Source organism: Taurulus bubalis, assembly GCF_910589615.1.
Source record: "Taurulus bubalis genome assembly, chromosome: 9".
Lineage (NCBI taxonomy): Eukaryota > Metazoa > Chordata > Actinopteri > Perciformes > Cottidae > Taurulus > Taurulus bubalis.
Window position 1 is genome coordinate 430,305 of NC_136597.1, and position 16,972 is coordinate 447,276.

At 43.3% G+C, this 16,972-nt stretch overlaps 2 protein-coding genes across 2 annotated transcripts in view; both read right to left on the reverse strand.

Annotated features, from left to right (window-relative positions):
* Positions 1–1,866: 1,866 nt before the first annotated feature.
* Positions 1,867–4,548, reverse strand: rep15 (RAB15 effector protein). Its single transcript, XM_079223612.1, has 3 exons — positions 4,439–4,548; positions 3,897–4,215; positions 1,867–3,822 (listed from the first exon to the last, which is right to left on the reverse strand). Exons 2-3 carry the CDS (start codon positions 4,170–4,172, stop codon positions 3,277–3,279), a joined length of 822 nt encoding a protein of 273 aa, XP_079079738.1. The 5' UTR covers positions 4,173–4,215; positions 4,439–4,548; the 3' UTR covers positions 1,867–3,276.
* An 8,071-nt stretch (positions 4,549–12,619) lies between these two features.
* ppfibp2b (PPFIA binding protein 2b) overlaps positions 12,620–16,972 on the reverse strand; it is a 90,186-nt gene continuing 85,833 nt past the window's right edge. Inside the window, exon 26 of the mRNA XM_079224290.1 lies at positions 12,620–13,434. Coding sequence (XP_079080416.1) covers positions 13,195–13,434 — 240 coding nt within the window. The 3' untranslated portion in view covers positions 12,620–13,194. The remainder of the gene's footprint in view (positions 13,435–16,972) is intronic.

Consider the following 16,972-nt stretch of genomic DNA (forward strand, 5'->3'; position numbering starts at 1 on the left):
GCTTTCTTTTATCTTTGAGGGACACACGGGGTGAATTTGGACATGCAGTTCCTACATTGAACACAGGGTGGCACATTAACACAAGGTACGTGCCTGGTGATGAGAACAGGGTGTGTGGGGTCGTGTCAACGTGTTGTCTTACCTCTTCGCGCGGTATCCTGTTAATAAGCATGAAAGACGCTGTGATTCAAGTAAGATGGAACAATTATGATGTAATGATATGGTTACTGTGCAATAAATGAATAGATCAAAGGGGCACAGTGGATTTGTTTGTGGCAGAACTCGCCTCCTAGTGGCTTTAGGATTAAAAATGGATATGTTAGACCACTACATAGTGTATAGCGCTTTGAGTTGATAGAAGAATAGACATGCGTTAAGTCCTCTACCACTTCCCTTTCATGGAGATGTCCACGGCTATGAAGAACACACCTGTTCCTGCTGGCAGCGCCCATTCCTCTTTCATTTGGATACTCACTTGAATGGACCGTTCCCAAATGTGTGAAAACAGGGATCTACTGGTCTACATAGAGAACTGATCCTGCCCCTTCACCACCCGGCTCTGGTCATTCAGCGGGTCAGGCAGCTGGTTTTGCCGTTGACCACCAACACACGCAGTAGCTCTGGCTCACCTGGACTCCTGCGTGATGAACACCAGTCAGAGGACACGCAGTAGCACTGGGATGGTGCGTTTCCATTTCCCTGTGTTCATCCAATCAGCACGGCTCTGGTGGCGGCCTCCAGTTGAGTTTCCAGCTCAGTCTATTGATGGTCCGGCATGCAGCAGGTCAAGCTGATCTAAAGAGGCTTCACTCTTCTGGACCCTTTAACATTTTGATCATTACAGTTTAAACGTGTCATTTCTCAGATGATGGTTCTTATTGTGAATAAAAAGTTGTATATTTTGTGTTCCGTGAGTCCTAAAAGTTTGTTCCAACATTTATCTAAGCAGACACATTTAGTTGTTGATGCGTTGGCATTGTAACACTGTTATGCAATGTGTGTTCCAAGTTCACCATCTCAGTTTAAGGTGTTAGCATGCTAACTGAATACAGCTGAGGCCAATGGAATGGCTTTATCTCAGTGAGTGTTTGAGAACCTTGTGGAAGCACATATGAGATATTTCGGTGACTTTGCCTCAGGGCTCAAATCAATTTTGAACTTGTATTTACTGATGGGAAAACAGGAAGAGGTTGTGGTGCAGCGCCTACACTCTGACACCATTTCTACAGATTTTCTGTTTCTGTGACGTTATGACGTCTTTTCAGGTTGAACCTGTCTTTCAGAGGCTCGTTTGAGTAACGCTCCAAAGCTAGGCTGCAGTTTGACGAGGAAAAATTGGCATGGCGATTTCCCTTCATCTCATGTGGATGAGAATGGGTTGAACGATAAGTTTAGGGCTACACTTTATGATAATCCCCATGCAGTTTAATGCCAAAACAAGGAGTTTTTCACTTGTTCATAAATGGTGTAATTGAATATTTCTGCAAAAGGGATCCCTAAACAGTCTTGAATTGCAAAGACTGGGTTTGATAGGAGGCTGAGACTCCGATGAGCTCATTGCATGTATGATTGACCCCTAGTGGCCATTTCACTGTAGTTTCAAACTAATCATCACTGCATACAATGACCTGTTGTGACCTCTAGCATAATTACAGCTTCATGCAACTTTACAACCACAAACTATGACCTTGGGCATTCAGAGGACACATGGCTTTCAAAGCTATATTGACAATAAGTTTCCAAAACAGAAGTGCTCCCCATCCAGTTAAACGACACCGTGCAGAGCTGCATCTCAAATCAATCTTCAGGTTCCCAGCTTGCAGAAAATGAAATCACATGCGGTCTCCTAACCCCAACAAACCCATGCTAATTCTTAGTAAAACAACAACAACAATGACAGTATTGAGGGACTAAACATGAGTCGGATACATATTGAGAACATGTGTTATATGTTATTTTGACAATATGAGAGATTCACAATATTTGCAGATTCATCCATTCTTGTTTTTTGTGTTAGCCATCAAGACATTTGGTTTATTTCACATTTGATAAATGATGAAAACAAATATTTGTACTTGTTAATGTTTTCCCCTACTGTATACAGATGTTACATATATAGTTTATATTCAAACTATATTTTAAAAAACCATAAAGAAGACAAAAAATGTTATTAATATCTTCATCCTTTCAGAATCTACTGTAAATAAAAGGATGAACGTCTACTGCACCCACAGTACGCCACACAGCCTTAACCTGTTGCAATGCACAAAGAAAAGAAGAATTCACCTCAAGCGGAGTAGTAACTAAAAATCCTTTCATGCCAATGTCTGTCTGACCCAAACAGTAAAGATGGAGCTCAAGCTGCTCAGTGGCAATATGCAAAATATCACAGTGAAGAAAGCGTTGTTCATTGTGAACAGTCATCTGTGTTTTCACTGGAATGCAGCTAAATAAAGTGACTGACCACAATATTCTAATTAGTATCATTTAATCATTTTAATTTACGGCTTTCTTTGAATAAATACTGCAGGCTGATGGCCGCTGTGGAGTTTAGCTGTCTGTATAGAACAGGGTTTCATTTGAGGCTACGTGTTTGATGTACAGCAGTGGAAGTAAAACATGAAATGGAACGCAGCCATCATTAATGTTATTCATGACACCGTGAGAAGATTTTGTTTTTGTTTGAGACAAACTGGTTTTAGTGGTGGTTCTTAGTCAAACACAGTGAGGTTGGTACTAAAAAACAATCCACTTATTCTCAACTTTGGGTATCATTTTCCTTGTTCCATTATGTAGTGTAGTTCTCAGTAAAAAGCACACTGTCAATATATCACAGGAAAATAAAGATAACTGATTAAAACTCACATTCACACGCTGGCAAGCTCTCCGGTTACCTACTAAAGCGTGACCATTGTGTTGTGCTATTTTAGAAATAGATGATGAAACCTTTTTATAGAATGTGTCAGCGCATGTTTGGTCTCATTTTTTTCTAACATGACGTGTTTGATAGGATTAAGTTGTTAGAAAACAGGACTCCGAGTAAAAAGCAGAAAACGTTCAGAAAGCTGAACTGACATTCTTGTAAGAAGCACCATCAACACCTGGGAAAGATAGAACATTACCAGAATCTTCTCCATACGACTTTAACAAACTCAACATAGTTTACGTCTGAAGGCTGTTCCTCCAGAGATGCACCAAGAGACCCCAATTTCTAACACATAAAGTTATATTACTAAATTGAGTTATTGGCCATTACATATTTTGAGTCACTCTTGTTCAGCTGAATTTAATCATGAGGGTGAGAGAGTCTCCCTCTTTCTTGGAGACAATGGCCTGCATCATTCCTGAAGGTGTATAGAGATACCTTGAGCCTTTGAAGAAGTTCTCGATAAAAGCTCTGTCAATCTTCTCACACTTCCCGATGGCAGCCTCAAAGTTGTTGCTGAGGACGCCGTAGATATTGCCCGTGTCGCTTTTCTTCCCCATGAACAAGAAGAGGACATAGCAGTCCTTGCCGATGGAAGTGCAGAAGTCCACCAGCCTCTCGTACATGGTCTTGTTGCTGGACTCCTTCTGGGCGATCTGGACCGACTCGCTGCAGGCCTCCGGGTTGATGCCGTCCTCCTCGGCTTCCTCCTTGTCCTGCAGGTGTAGGACCTGCACGGCGATCTGGATCTGAGGGTTCTTGCTCGGCTTCTCCAGCATGGCCCAGACCCAGTCGGCCCCCAGGAGGATGCGTTGCTCGGGCGTCATGGCCGTGCAGTTGAAGGTGTCTGTCATTTTGAGGCTGACGCTCTGAGAGATGTATGTCATCAGGAAGATCTGTTGGCAGACAAGATGGTTTAAAGACCACTGAAAAGAATAGTTTTTTTTCTTTGCTGTACAAAGTTACCAACCTCAGTGAGCACCTCAGGGCTCGGGTGGAACTTGTCCTCTGGGTCTTTGAAGAGGAGGTACTCTTGAGTTCTGGATGAGGCGGCAGAGATACAGTCGTTGAACAGAGATATGACATTGTTGGGTTTGGCAGCGGGGGGCCTCAGTGTGGAGAAGATGCTCGGGCGAGGGGTCATGTTCAGGTCATTGGTGGGACTGGGGGAGCGGCGCTTAAAGGAGGAGAACAACTGGGAGTTCTGGAGGGGGCTAGAAGAGGTTTTGCTGATGGTCTGGCCCATGGTGGACTGATGATGGAGATCACAGGGCGGTCTCCCCGATACACTGAAAAGGTGGTGGTAAAAGTTCAGTCTAGTATTTTGAGGTACATCTGTATTAATGCTGTCCTGCCATATGGATTCATTGCTACGGTCTTTCATTTTGCAGTGAATACATAATCACCTCTTCATATTGTATATAAACCTACCATGTTTTGTCCACTTATGCAATGCACAAAAACAGTGAGAATAACATGGTCTGGTATCTATAAAACATGAAAGCTGCTCACCAGGATGGGTCTGGAGGTTTCCGTAGTTCCAAGTCCAAAGCCTGCTCTCCGCTCCGGTGCCTTCCCTGCTGAGGTACAGGTGAGTGCTGCCGTACGTGAAGCTCCGTCTTCAGTCTCCTAACGTGTACAGAACTTTCAGTAGAAAAAAAGAAGAATTTCTATCCCAGCTTTCCTGCAACAGTGTTAATAGGGGTGTGGTGTCTGTAACTTGTCACATTTTAGGTAAGTCAACACAAGACTCACCTTCCCAGTCAACTGGGGTAAGCCTGAAGGGTTTGATGGGTAAACAAAATACTTCACTGTCTCTTTTCAAAAGGAAGCACAGACGAGGACCTGAAGGGTGGCTCTCTATGGTAATGTCCCATTATAGGATGAGAGGGCAGTTTGGGCCGGCTGGATGGTGAGGAAGGACTTCATCAGACATTTATTAATCTCACGACCAATAAGGCATCCTCTTTTTGTCAGCTGTAGGATCGTCCAATGGCTGTACCCTACCAGTGTGTCAATGCAGGCACTGCCTGCGTTTGCTAATGCCTGAGGTTACCTTACTGACATCATTTGCTGTTTAGCTCTCAGAAGACTCAAAACAACCAAACAATCTATCATATCATTCTGCTCTTATGTGTGCACTCATGCGTATACTTAGTAAAGTATGGACATGGCCAGTTATACAGTGCTTAGAACCAGTGCTGTACCTTACAGTACAATAACAGTATGATCCATAGTCTCTGCTCATACCAGACCAAATAGTTCTATCATTTTATATTTTTGTGTGCGATGTATCATTGCAAAATACGATAATACATTTGCCAACATTTATTTCTTAACAAAAGCACAACAACATACAAATAATACATTGAGATAAGATTCCTTTCAGACCCAACTCCTGAGACAAATGTGTGTCTCTTTAGCTGCTAAATGCTCAATTCTAAATGTTAGACTGTAACTGTTAGGCTCTAACTGTTAGCCTGTAACTGTTAGGCTGTAACTGTTCGCCTGTAACTGTTAGCCTGTAACTGTTAGCCTCTAACTGTTAGCCTGTAACTGTTCGCCTGTAACTGTTAGCCTGTAACTGTTAGCCTGTAACTGTTAGCCTGTTACTGTTTGCCTGTAACTGTTCGCCTGTAACTGTTAGCCTGTAACTGTTAGCCTGTAAGTGTTCGCCTGTAACTGTTAGCCTCTAACTGTTAGCCTGTAACTGTTCGCCTGTAACTGTTAGCCTGTAACTGTTAGCCTGTAACTGTTAGCCTGTTACTGTTTGCCTGTAACTGTTAGCCTGTAACTGTTAGCCTGTAACTGTTTGCCTGTAACTGTTAGCCTGTAAGTGTTCGCCTGTAACTGTTTGCCTCTAACTGTTAGCCTGTAACTGTTCGCCTGTAACTGTTCGCCTGTAACTGTTAGCCTCTAACTGTTAGCCTCTAACTGTTAGCCTGCAACTGTGTCTGGGTTGACGAGAGCCGACAGCATGAACCTTATTATGAGAGTTTTGGGCCATAAAAACAAAACACTAAGCTAAAAGACACAAAAACAGCTGATTGGAGCTGCGGAATGAGAATTCTCTGTGCGTTCATCACTACGACCCTTTTCACATCTCACTAGGTCCACTACTGATCAGATAGCAGTGTGCATTAGTACACTGTTTGCTACATCATGCTAGACCGGCAATGCTCCCCTAACTCTGTAAGACAAAATGTAACAAATAAATACATAGATGTCATTGTACTGAATCGTAATTTATTCAAATAATGGTCTCTGATACCAATCCAGCCATTCATTCACTATCAGTGCATCTCTACGTTATTTGATCAACTTTTAATATAAAAAAAAAAAAAATATTGAAAAGTGCATGTTTATTCACTCAGAATTGCAATACAGATAGGAAGTGGCCAGTGCTTTCAGTGAACTGATTATGTAATGGGGTCACTGAATAGCTGATATTTCTGGACTACTATGCACTAAGTATTGATTGAGCTTGATTGGCATAATACATTCCCACTTTCTTATGCTGTGAGAGCTTCTTTCCTTCACACATTTCATACATCACCTTATCTTACTGACTAACTGTGTTCTGTCATGTTATGCACTGGTTCGTTGCTGGATGATACAATAATAATGATCTACAATATCAAAGATTCTGTCTCTCAGCAATGTGTCCAGAGCCGTCCTCAGATCAGTCTGAGGAGCATTCAGGTCATTTAATTACCTGCAGAGGAATTCTGTCGTTCCTCTGATGTGTTTGCCTTTCATGAAGAGGCTTTAGTGGAGTCAAATGTCTTCTCTGCTTTTGTATCTCAGTTTATAGTAAATACTATAAATCATCTCCACTGAATCTTTTGCTCCTGAAATAATAAAAGTAATTTCAACAAAGCAACATGGGTGAGACCAGTTTGTGTCCTCTTCAGCCTTTTCCATTAGTGTCTCCTCTCCAGCAAAACAAAACAAGCAGTTTGGACCAACATCTGCTGGTAATGTCTCTTCATGTCAACATGATCATGCTGAGGAACTTAACTCAACACAATATACACACATACAATGTAAATGTGTATGTTTTCCATCCCATTGATTGGATCAAATTCCAATCCAACTCTTTTTGGGCCTCTCCTGTTACATTTCTTGTGAAATCTTTGAGCACTATTTCATCGAATATTCCATAAAACCCATCATAGCCTTCTCTGCATATCACATGATCGCCATGAGGCAGGACATGTGTCCCTGTTTCCCCTTTCATATACCAGTAGAGTATGTCAGTACACAGTGGGAGCATTTGAGGGCACATTGCATAGATAAACAAGGGAAGCATTACAAGAAAAACCCCAAAGGTCTAATGAGTAACAGCTCAGTTATTGTAGAAAATGAAAACAAAGATTTCTGTAAGCGGCACATGATGATTGTTTCCACTGGTGCTCCTACGTCCATCACAGAGTGAGTACAGAGCGACTGTAGGTGAGACGTGAGCGGCTAGTCGATGTAACAGCTTCACAGTGTTAGGCGGGGCTTCAGGTGTACTTTGTTGATGGACAGCATTAGTCAGCCAACAGCATCATTGTCTGAGACCGCTCAGACAATGATGCTGCTCCTTCTCCTTCTGCAGCTCGTCTCGGCTGAGCAGGTACTGGAAGCAAAGCGTCATGGGAGTCATGGGAGTCGTCGTTCACCACTGAGCTAAGATCAGTTTACACAATTAGTTTCAGTATATCATCGGCTCTTATTTGTGTCAGCTGCTTTATGGTACAACAAAGAACAAATACAGCAGGTTTTTTATTTCAAGAGTCAACTTTTACAACAATTTATGGAGAATATGGCCATGATTTTGAGAGCAGTGTCATCAGAAAGACTACCATCTGTGTTAACAGAGGCCTTATTTGTTATTGAAAATGATACAGCTATGTCTAAAATGCTACATGTGGCACCTTGCAGGATGTATGAGGAAACTTATCCCATGAACACTTCCAATTTCCCCAATAAAGGATTATGTTATTTTATCTTATCTAACACTTCATTTCAGAGAGAACCCAATTATACATCAAGTATACAACCAGCTGGATTAGAACATTAAAACACTGCTAACATACTTTTCATTTTGATAATTTTAGTAAAATATTTTGTGCACTTTAATTTAAAGGGATAGTTAATAATGCTACTAATAATAATAGATTTCATTTTTAAACTCAGAGTGCCACAGAGCCAATATATAGTAAAACAAATTAAAACAGAGTTAAAACATAGTTAAAGCAACCCATAATAAAAAATAAAAAAATAAATAATAACTGACAATGAATCAACACAAGGTAAAAAATGCCTTCCTGAATAAAAAGTTTTTTTAGGCCAGTCTTAAAGAGTTCAGTGTCTGAGTTGACCTCAGGTAGTCAGGGAGACTGTGTTGGGGACCTGGTCTGGTGGTCCATGGTGGAGCTTGGTGTTGGGGACCCGGTCTGGTGGTCCATGGTGGAGCTTGGTGTTGGGGACCCGGTCTGGTGGTCCATGGTGGAGCTTGGTGTTGGGGACCTGGTCTGGTGGTCCGTGGTGGAGCTTGGTGTTGGGGATCCGGTCTGGTGGTCCATGGTGGAGCTTGGTGTTGGGGACCTGGTCTGGTGGTCCATGGTGGAGCTTGGTGTTGGGGATCCGGTCTGGTGGTCCATGGTGGAGCTTGGTGTTGGGGATCCGGTCTGGTGGTCCATGGTGGAGCTTGGTGTTGGGGATCCGGTCTGGTGGTCCATGGTGGAGCTTGGTGTTGGGGACCCGGAGGAGCGAGCGGTTTGTAGATCTGAGGGTGCGGTTGGAGGTTTGGGGAGTAATGAGTTCTTGTAGGTAGGGAGGTGCATGTCCATTTATGCATTTATGGGTGAGTAGTAGTCAATGTAGTCGATCCAATGAGACTGTGAGCCAGTGTAGTGAGTGCAGAATGGGTGATATGTGGTCATATTTCTGGACTCTCTTCAGGACCCTGGCAGCACTGTTTTGGATGTATTGAAGTGTCTGGATTTTCTTGCAAGTGATCCCAGTGAACAGTGAGTTGCAGTAGTCCAGTCTTGAGGAGATAAAGGGGTGCACGAGCTTCTCTGCATCTGATAGGGTTAAAGTGGGGTGGAGTTTGGAGATGTTTTTGAGATTGTAAAAGGAGGTTTTGCACAGGTATTTGATATGGCCAGTAAAGGTCAGTTGAGGGTCAAACCGAACTCCCAGATTAGTGACTGTGGAGGAGAGGGGTATGACCTGACGGTCAAAGGTGAGATGAGTTATGGAGGATGACTGAACCTGGTGTGGGGTGCCAACAAGGAGGGCTTCAGTTTTGCTGCTGTTTAGCTGAAGAAAGTTGTTGCTCACCCACGCCTTTATCTCCCCAAGACAGGCGGTGACACATGACATTGCTGCAGAGGAGCTTGGGGCAGTTTTGATGTAAAGCTGGGTGTCGTCAGCATAACAGTGGAAGGACATCCTATGTCTGCTGACGACACGGCCGAGGGGGAGCATGTAAATAATGATTAGGAGGGGGCCGAGGACCGACCCTTGTGGAACTCCACAGGAGACTGGGAGCCGTCTGGACCTGCATCTTCCCAGTGAAACATATTCAGTTCTGCCAGAAAGGTAGGACTGGAACCACTGGAGTGCAGAGTCTGATAGTCCAATGGTGGTGTGGAGGCGCTTTAGGAGGATGGTGTGATCCACTGTATCAAATGCAGCTGTCAGGTCCAGGAGGATGAGTTTGGGATTCTTCTGTTTTCTTGTTTTCTTTCTTTGGGCTATCACTTTTGTTTCTCAGGGCCAAAGCGGCAGGCGCCAGCTGGGTGACGGGGCCTGACTCCTGTCTGCACATGGAGGGCAACCATTTCAAAGAATAATTGTTGATGTATAAAACTCATGTGAACTATTTTTTCCGGGTCAGACCTCCGAGCCATTTGTGGGGAAGAGCTCTGCCCATTCAATTGAATTATTTCCAAGTTTCTGTTTAATAAATACTTAAGGACATTTAAGTGTTTCACATCGCATTTGTTTTCCACTGAAGGAGATAGACAAGTTTAATTTCCATAACAGACAGGAAGGCAAGGTTGGACATAGGCCTGTAGTTGGCTAGAACCTCCGGGTCCTTGAGAAGGGGACGGATGACAGCAACCTTGAAAGCAGGTGGGACACAGCCAGAGCAAAGGGAAAGGTTAACAACTTTGGTGATGAAAGGACTGAGAGTGGGGACATGTGACTTGAGCAGAGCAGTGGGAATGGGGTACAGGTACAGGATTTCATTTTTCTGAGGATTTCCTCAACATGCCTCTCCTGAACCTCAGCGAGATCTAGAGGAGACAGCACACTCGCAGATAAGGTGTTGGTGTCAGAGGGAAGCAGAGATGGAGAGCTGGACATCATAGAGCGAATGTTGTTGACCTTTGATCTGAAAAAGTCAATTAAGCTGTTGCATTGCTCCTCTGTAGCCTCAGTTGAAGAGGATGGCTGTGGCTTCAGGAGATGGTTTATGTTGGAATAAAGCTGTTTAGAGTTGCCAGGTTTTTTATTGATTAAGCTGGAATAGAACTGTGAGCGAGCATCCCTAAGGGAGTTGGAGTAGGCCCTTTGATGCCCTTTGATGCTCACGGAAGGCCAGTTTATGGACAGTGAGCCCAGAGTGTCTGCAGCGTCGTTCTGGGACACGCCCAGCTGTTTTTATTTTCTGCAGCTCATGTGTGAACCAGGGAGCGGAGAGTGAGAAGTTGGCCTCACGTGACTTGACAGGGGCATGGAGATCAAAAACACTGCTCAAGGATGTATTATAGTGCTCCACTAATTCATCCATTGATGCAGAGGCTGGGCAGGGGATGAGCTGCAGATCCATGGTCATAGTGGCTGGGTCAATGCTTTTCCAGTTCCGAAAAGACATTTGACGCTTAGGACCAATAGTAGGCAGCAAGAAAGTCAAGGCCATTGAGACCACCTTGTGGTCGGACACACTGAGATCATAAACCTGTAGGTCACTGATGGAAGCAGAGTCAGTGATAACCAGATCCAGAGTGTGCCCTTTGGTGTGAGTAGGAACCTCAACATGCTGCTGCAGGCCAAGACCCTCAAGCACACTCAGGAAGGAGGGGTTGTCGACATGGATATTTAAATCACCAACAATGACAATACTAGTTGACATAGTGCAGAGTGATGTAAGGAGATCACCTATCTCAGGTAGAAAAGATGGGTTTGGTTTTGGAGGACGGTATATGAGAAGCACTGTCATGGAGTATGGAGATTTGCATTATAGTTATACCCAGGGGGGCATGCTTCATTAAGCACGGAGTAGTCCCCTGGTTTATTCCAGGTCTGTTAGGCACATGAAGTCAAGCCCCTTGTCCAGAATATGGTCGTATATGAGGAGGGATTTATTAGTGAGGGATTGAGTGTTTAGCAGCTCCATGGTGGCAGGAGACAGAGCACGGGGGTGGAAGTCTCTGCAAGCTCCGTAATACACTGCCATCCACTCCGTGTTTTCCATTGGGCCGAGTATTGGACAGAGCCATGCTAGCTGTTTACGTCTGTTTCCAGTTCATGCTAAACTAAGCTAACGGCTGCTGGCTGCAGCTACAAGTTTACCACACAGACGTGAGAGGGCTGTCCAATTTCTCATCCAACTCTCACTAAGAAATAAACAATAGGATGAAGGTGTTTCTTGTATTCTCACATTCTGGTATTTTGGTATTAATTGTGTTCACGCTCAATGCAGGAGCAGGAACTAGCACCAATGCAGCAGCATTATTCACACCAGTGATGCTCTGACATCTCAACATGTCTGCTTATCATTTTTCATTATGACTCTTTTGAGCACCATGAAAGGAAGCATAAGAATTGTCCTTTTCCAAATAATAAATATTAAAGGTTAAATTCACAATGTCATACATTTGCTCACAATTTTAAACATTAACAAAATAACAAAAAATGATACTGTTAATAATAATGATTTCATCTTTACACATTAGTTGTTTTATATAGTAGCATGGCTCAAGGCTCAACTGGTTGACTTGAGATGTTTGGCTATGAAGTGGTTTTACATGTTTGATCCAAAGCCTTCGGGTTCAATTATGAAGTGACTTCAGCAAACAACAGGAAGAAGCAGCAAGACTTCAGGCAGCGGCAGCGTTTACTCTGAAAGCCATGGGAGGACCGGTTTACTGCGTGTGTGTGTGTCTGTGTGTCTGTGCGTGTGAGTGTGTGTGTGTGTGTGTACTGTGAGGTTGTTGATGCTCTAAGCTTGTATTTGCAACATGGTACCCTCTGTGATTGCCATCTGCAACACACACACACACAGACACAGACACACACACACACACGTTTCATGAAGCTATCATTACAATCAAAGTTCCAGTGAAACCTTGATGACTTTCCTACTGTAGGCATTAGTGTGTGTGTATATATATATATGTGTGTGTATATATATACGCAGAACGGGAAGCTGGCGTCATAAACAGCCATGATGGCGAGGATGAGGAGGATGATGATGATGATGATGATGATGAAAGCAGGTGAATGACTGAAGCCACATTTGTTTGTCTTCATCTTAAGGAAGTGATTTAAAAAGAGGAACGCAGGAAGTAGAGTGTGCTTCCTAAAGTAAAAAACATAATAATGTTCATCCAACATAAATGAATAGAAAATGAAATGCAGCCCTTCTTCTTCTCCCACCTGTTGTGTACAAATAGAGAATCAACTTGACACGTGTGATTTTATTTATTAAATGATTTGGTAAAACGTTTGACATTTACATGACCACATATAAGCTTCCTCTAGCAGAGCAGGATGTTCTTTCCTATAAAAATACTATTACAGCAAATATGAAAATAACAGTAGAAAATTATCATCCCAAGTTCAAATGTAACATGCTGTTTAATAATTAGCTCTGCAATCACATACATATTAAATGAACGCCCTCCATAATATAATGCAAATATTGCACAAGTTCATCTCAACCACGTGACAGAAGGGTATTAAAGGCGATAAATGTTAAATGATGGGATATAAAATCATCTACTGGTGATGCACGCGTTAGAGTAAAGGCTTAATACTGTACAGCAGAGCTCTCCACAGGAAGTGATGTCAGAGAGCTGTGTTCTCTCATCATGAGCTCAGCTGAGAGACGGAGCGTTCAGATCGATGTGTCAGTAGAAGCTGAACCTCTTCACTCGTAAGGCACAGGGTTCTAGAGGAGCAGAGGTATTATGGGATGCGAGCTCAGGGAACAGGTGGCAGCGGCTTGATTGCCAGAACACGTGTCGTTGTCACAGTCGTCGTCATGGCGATGGGTCAGCCCCGCCGGGGTCGAGCCCCGCCGGGTCCCTGCAGCGGTCGGGCTCCCGGTCCAGGATGGGGCTCAGGCCCCTGAAGCCGGCGTAGGGCCGCACCGGCACCCCGTTCACCGCGGGGCGTCCGGACCGAGCCGAGGGCGCCTCCAGCGGACACACGTAGTCTGTGGATTCATCCGGCCGCCGCCGCCGCAGGTGAGTCAGGTTAGAGAGGCCCAACTTCTTCAGCTGCCATGGAAACACACAACATGAATGAAAGGTCATTTCTGTTTATTAAAATGTAATTTGGGGAGTTTTGCTTATTTTTACTACATAGACTATACATCATCAATACACAAACTGTACATAAACTATATAACCTGGATTGAATGATCGTAGAAAAATATGAACGCATAAAAAGTATAATGGCTTAATATAACCTTCATGTCACTCAAGTGGTATATAATCCTTCTTCTATAATGTGTGTTGGGTAATCCTTCCAGTGTAATAGGACCACTCAGCTAATATCATTGGATAAGGTTTCAACGTAAAGGCAGGATGATGCATTCGGATGTGGCAGTGAACTGTCTGTGGGATATTAGCGGCAGAACATTCAGATTTTTCTCAGATTTCCTGGATCCGGCCCGCGGGGCATTTTAATCCGGCCCGCCGAGAATTATAATTATTATTACATAAAAAAATTAAAAAAAACGCTGTAGCGCTTCTCCGTTCCCAAGTTCAGTTTCCCGAAGCACGATGACCACAACAGACCAGCGTTGATGTTTCTTCATGCTTCATCTCTTGTGGTCATCGTGCTTTGGGATCAAGTCGGGAGCAGAGAGGCGTTCCAGCAGTCTGTAGCGCCGTGCGGACCGCTGCCTGCCGAGTTCTGCTGGACTAGAGCGACACGCAACACTTGCTGTGCTGCTGGTCCATTCCACCCCTCCCCCACTGATCCCACAGACAAGGCCACACTTTTTAAATTTTTTTATTACCGTAATATACCGCAAAACACTGAAAAGCTCCACTTCTTAGCGGTCAGAATCCTTTTTAATTATGTCGTAAAGCGTTAACTTTAGAAGCATTACGGTAATATGAATCACTTTCTGTCGCCGGAGACAGGGTTTGTACTCCAACAGGTTTAGAGTTGTAAAATGAACTGACAGCTGCATGCAGAGTGTTTTTCCTCAGTATAACTAACATAACTAACCACATTCCACCCTGCGCGCTCATGTCATGTGACATATAGGGTTCTGTCTGCCAGCCTCCTGCAGTGATCCCTTCTGTCACAATGAGTGGACCCAAGAAGAGACAAGTCCACAGTGAGCGCAGAGTCTTTAATGAGTGGACTGCTCAGTATGTTTTCACCGAAGTACGATCAGAGGCAGTATGTCTTATTTGCCAAGAAACCATTGCAGTATTCAAAGAATACAATATTAGCCGCCACTTTTCCGCCAAGCATGCTAACTATGCTAGCCAACAGTCAACGACAGAACGGGCGGCTACTGCTAAGAGGTTGGCAGCCAATTTAAAGAGTCAGCAAAATATTTTTCTCCCCCAAACTGCTATACAAGAATCAAGCACCAAGGCAAGTTTTTTGCTAGCATTCAAATTAGCAAAAGCCAGCAAGCCTTTCTCTGAAGGAGAGTTTTTGAAAGAATGTATGGTAGAAACAGCAGGTCTCTTATGTCCAGAGAGCAAAAACTAATTTGAAAAATGGAGTTTATCAGGCAGAACAGTGACTCGGCGTGTAGAACAAATTGATGAAGATTTAACCAGCGAGTTGAACAAAAAAGCTGAGTCATTTACGTTATATTCTCACACCGCCCCCTGCCGGCCTCGCCGGCCTCCAGTGTAGAGCCACGGGTCTCACACCGCCCGGCACCCCCTGTGGCGGACCACAGGCTCCCCACCTTCCCTTTGGCTCCAATAATCTGTTTTACCAGATACTCATACTCATGTGGTCTGCATTTGGGTCCTAAACATTGTCCTCCTGTGACAGGTTCACACAAACACTCTCCATCCATCTGATACTGGCCCGGCCCGTCTGTCAAATTTTTTAATTCAATGTGGCCCCTGAGCCAAAATGTTTGCCCACCCCTGGACTAGACAATAGATTTCCCAGCTTTTTCAGACAGCAAAAACTCTTTTATTACAAAGGACAGACTTAAACCAGCAAAAGCTGATTTGAGACAGAACTAAAACCTCTTTTTATTTTAAGAGGAGCCACTATAAGTAGGAAAGGCTGATTTAGAAAACCCATTTAGAATTGCTTGCCTCATTGATTGAAATGGTTGTAAGTGACTTTATGAGAAAAAAAAATGAAATAAAACCACAGCCTTACCATTCAGTAAGGAGCTGGAATTAAAACTAAAGACTCTCGTTCTTTAGCAGTCTGACCTCCTTCCCCTGTCCTGAAGAAGTGTGATACTGAGGAGTTGACCGCCGCCGCCAGAGGAACCTCAGGTCTAAGCCTAAGGACCCTGGGTAAGGCTTGGCAGGGTGTCTAACATGTGAGTGTATGAAATAGGCAATGAGATGGTGCAGACGTACTCATTTGATCAGGGTCGTTAGGGCTACGACTACCGAGAGGGCCTAGAGCCAACCAGTAAAGCAATAACTCCTAAATCCTAACGATCAAACTACGGGGCGAGATAAGAGGCCAAAGGTTTAACCGAATGAAACCTTAAAGTAAATACCGCCTAAAACCAGGGACTGTCAGGAAAGTGGACATAACAAAAACAAGCACAATAAAATAGGCTGAGAAAGCTGAGATATTGATATCGTTGACAGACTGTTGTTGTCGTTGATTGTTGTTTGTTGTTTGTCTCGTCTAACGTCTCATGTCTAATGTTTGCACCTTCCGCCTAGAAAAATTTCCTCGTTTGTGTAAACATTCCTGGCAAATAAACGGTTTCTGATTCTGACTCTGATATGATGGTAATACATTTTTTTAATTTCAATAGGGGAAGGTGAAACCATGTGCTCTGTTGAGAGAATGTGTTAAACACAGAATCAAGCTGGTTAGCGTTCTTTATCACTTTGTAATCCCACCTATTTTTAGGCCTCTGCTCAAAAATGTCATCCCCAAACTAAAAAGGGTGTATCTCTGCAACCACCAGAGCTATTTAAATAATGTGGGTGTTATCATAAAGTACACATGTGAGATGTTGTTCAGATGTGTAAATATCAGTCTATATGTTACTGGTTAAGAGTAAATGAAGATGACACACAGCAAAAATTAAAAGGTTTCATGTCGGCCTATAAAAACTTTCAGGATGATTATTTCTTTGAAATGATGCAGCTGTAAGGTCCAACTCTAACCCAAATCATAGCTCAATATGTGAACATTCTCTAACCCAAATCATAGCTCATTATGTGAACATTCTCTAACCCAAATCATAGCTCAATATGTGAACATTCTCTAACCCAAATCATAGCTCAATATGTGAACATTCTCTAACCCAAATCATAACTCAATATGTGAACATTCTCTAACCCAAATCATAGCTCAATATGTGAACATTCTCTAACCCAAATCATAACTCAATATGTGAACATTCTCTAACCCAAATCATAACTCAATATGTGAACATTCTCTCTGCAAAGGTTGATAAAGGTAAGCGGAACAAAGTTAGAGAGGGTTTAGAACAGAGAACATTCAGGCGAGGTCCTGTGAAATTTGAATTTTCTCATGTACCAAACCATATATTTCACATATACTATTTATGGTGTTCAATACTCTTTTCTTCTTCTTCAGCTTTTCTTCTTCTTCAGAAAACAAGCT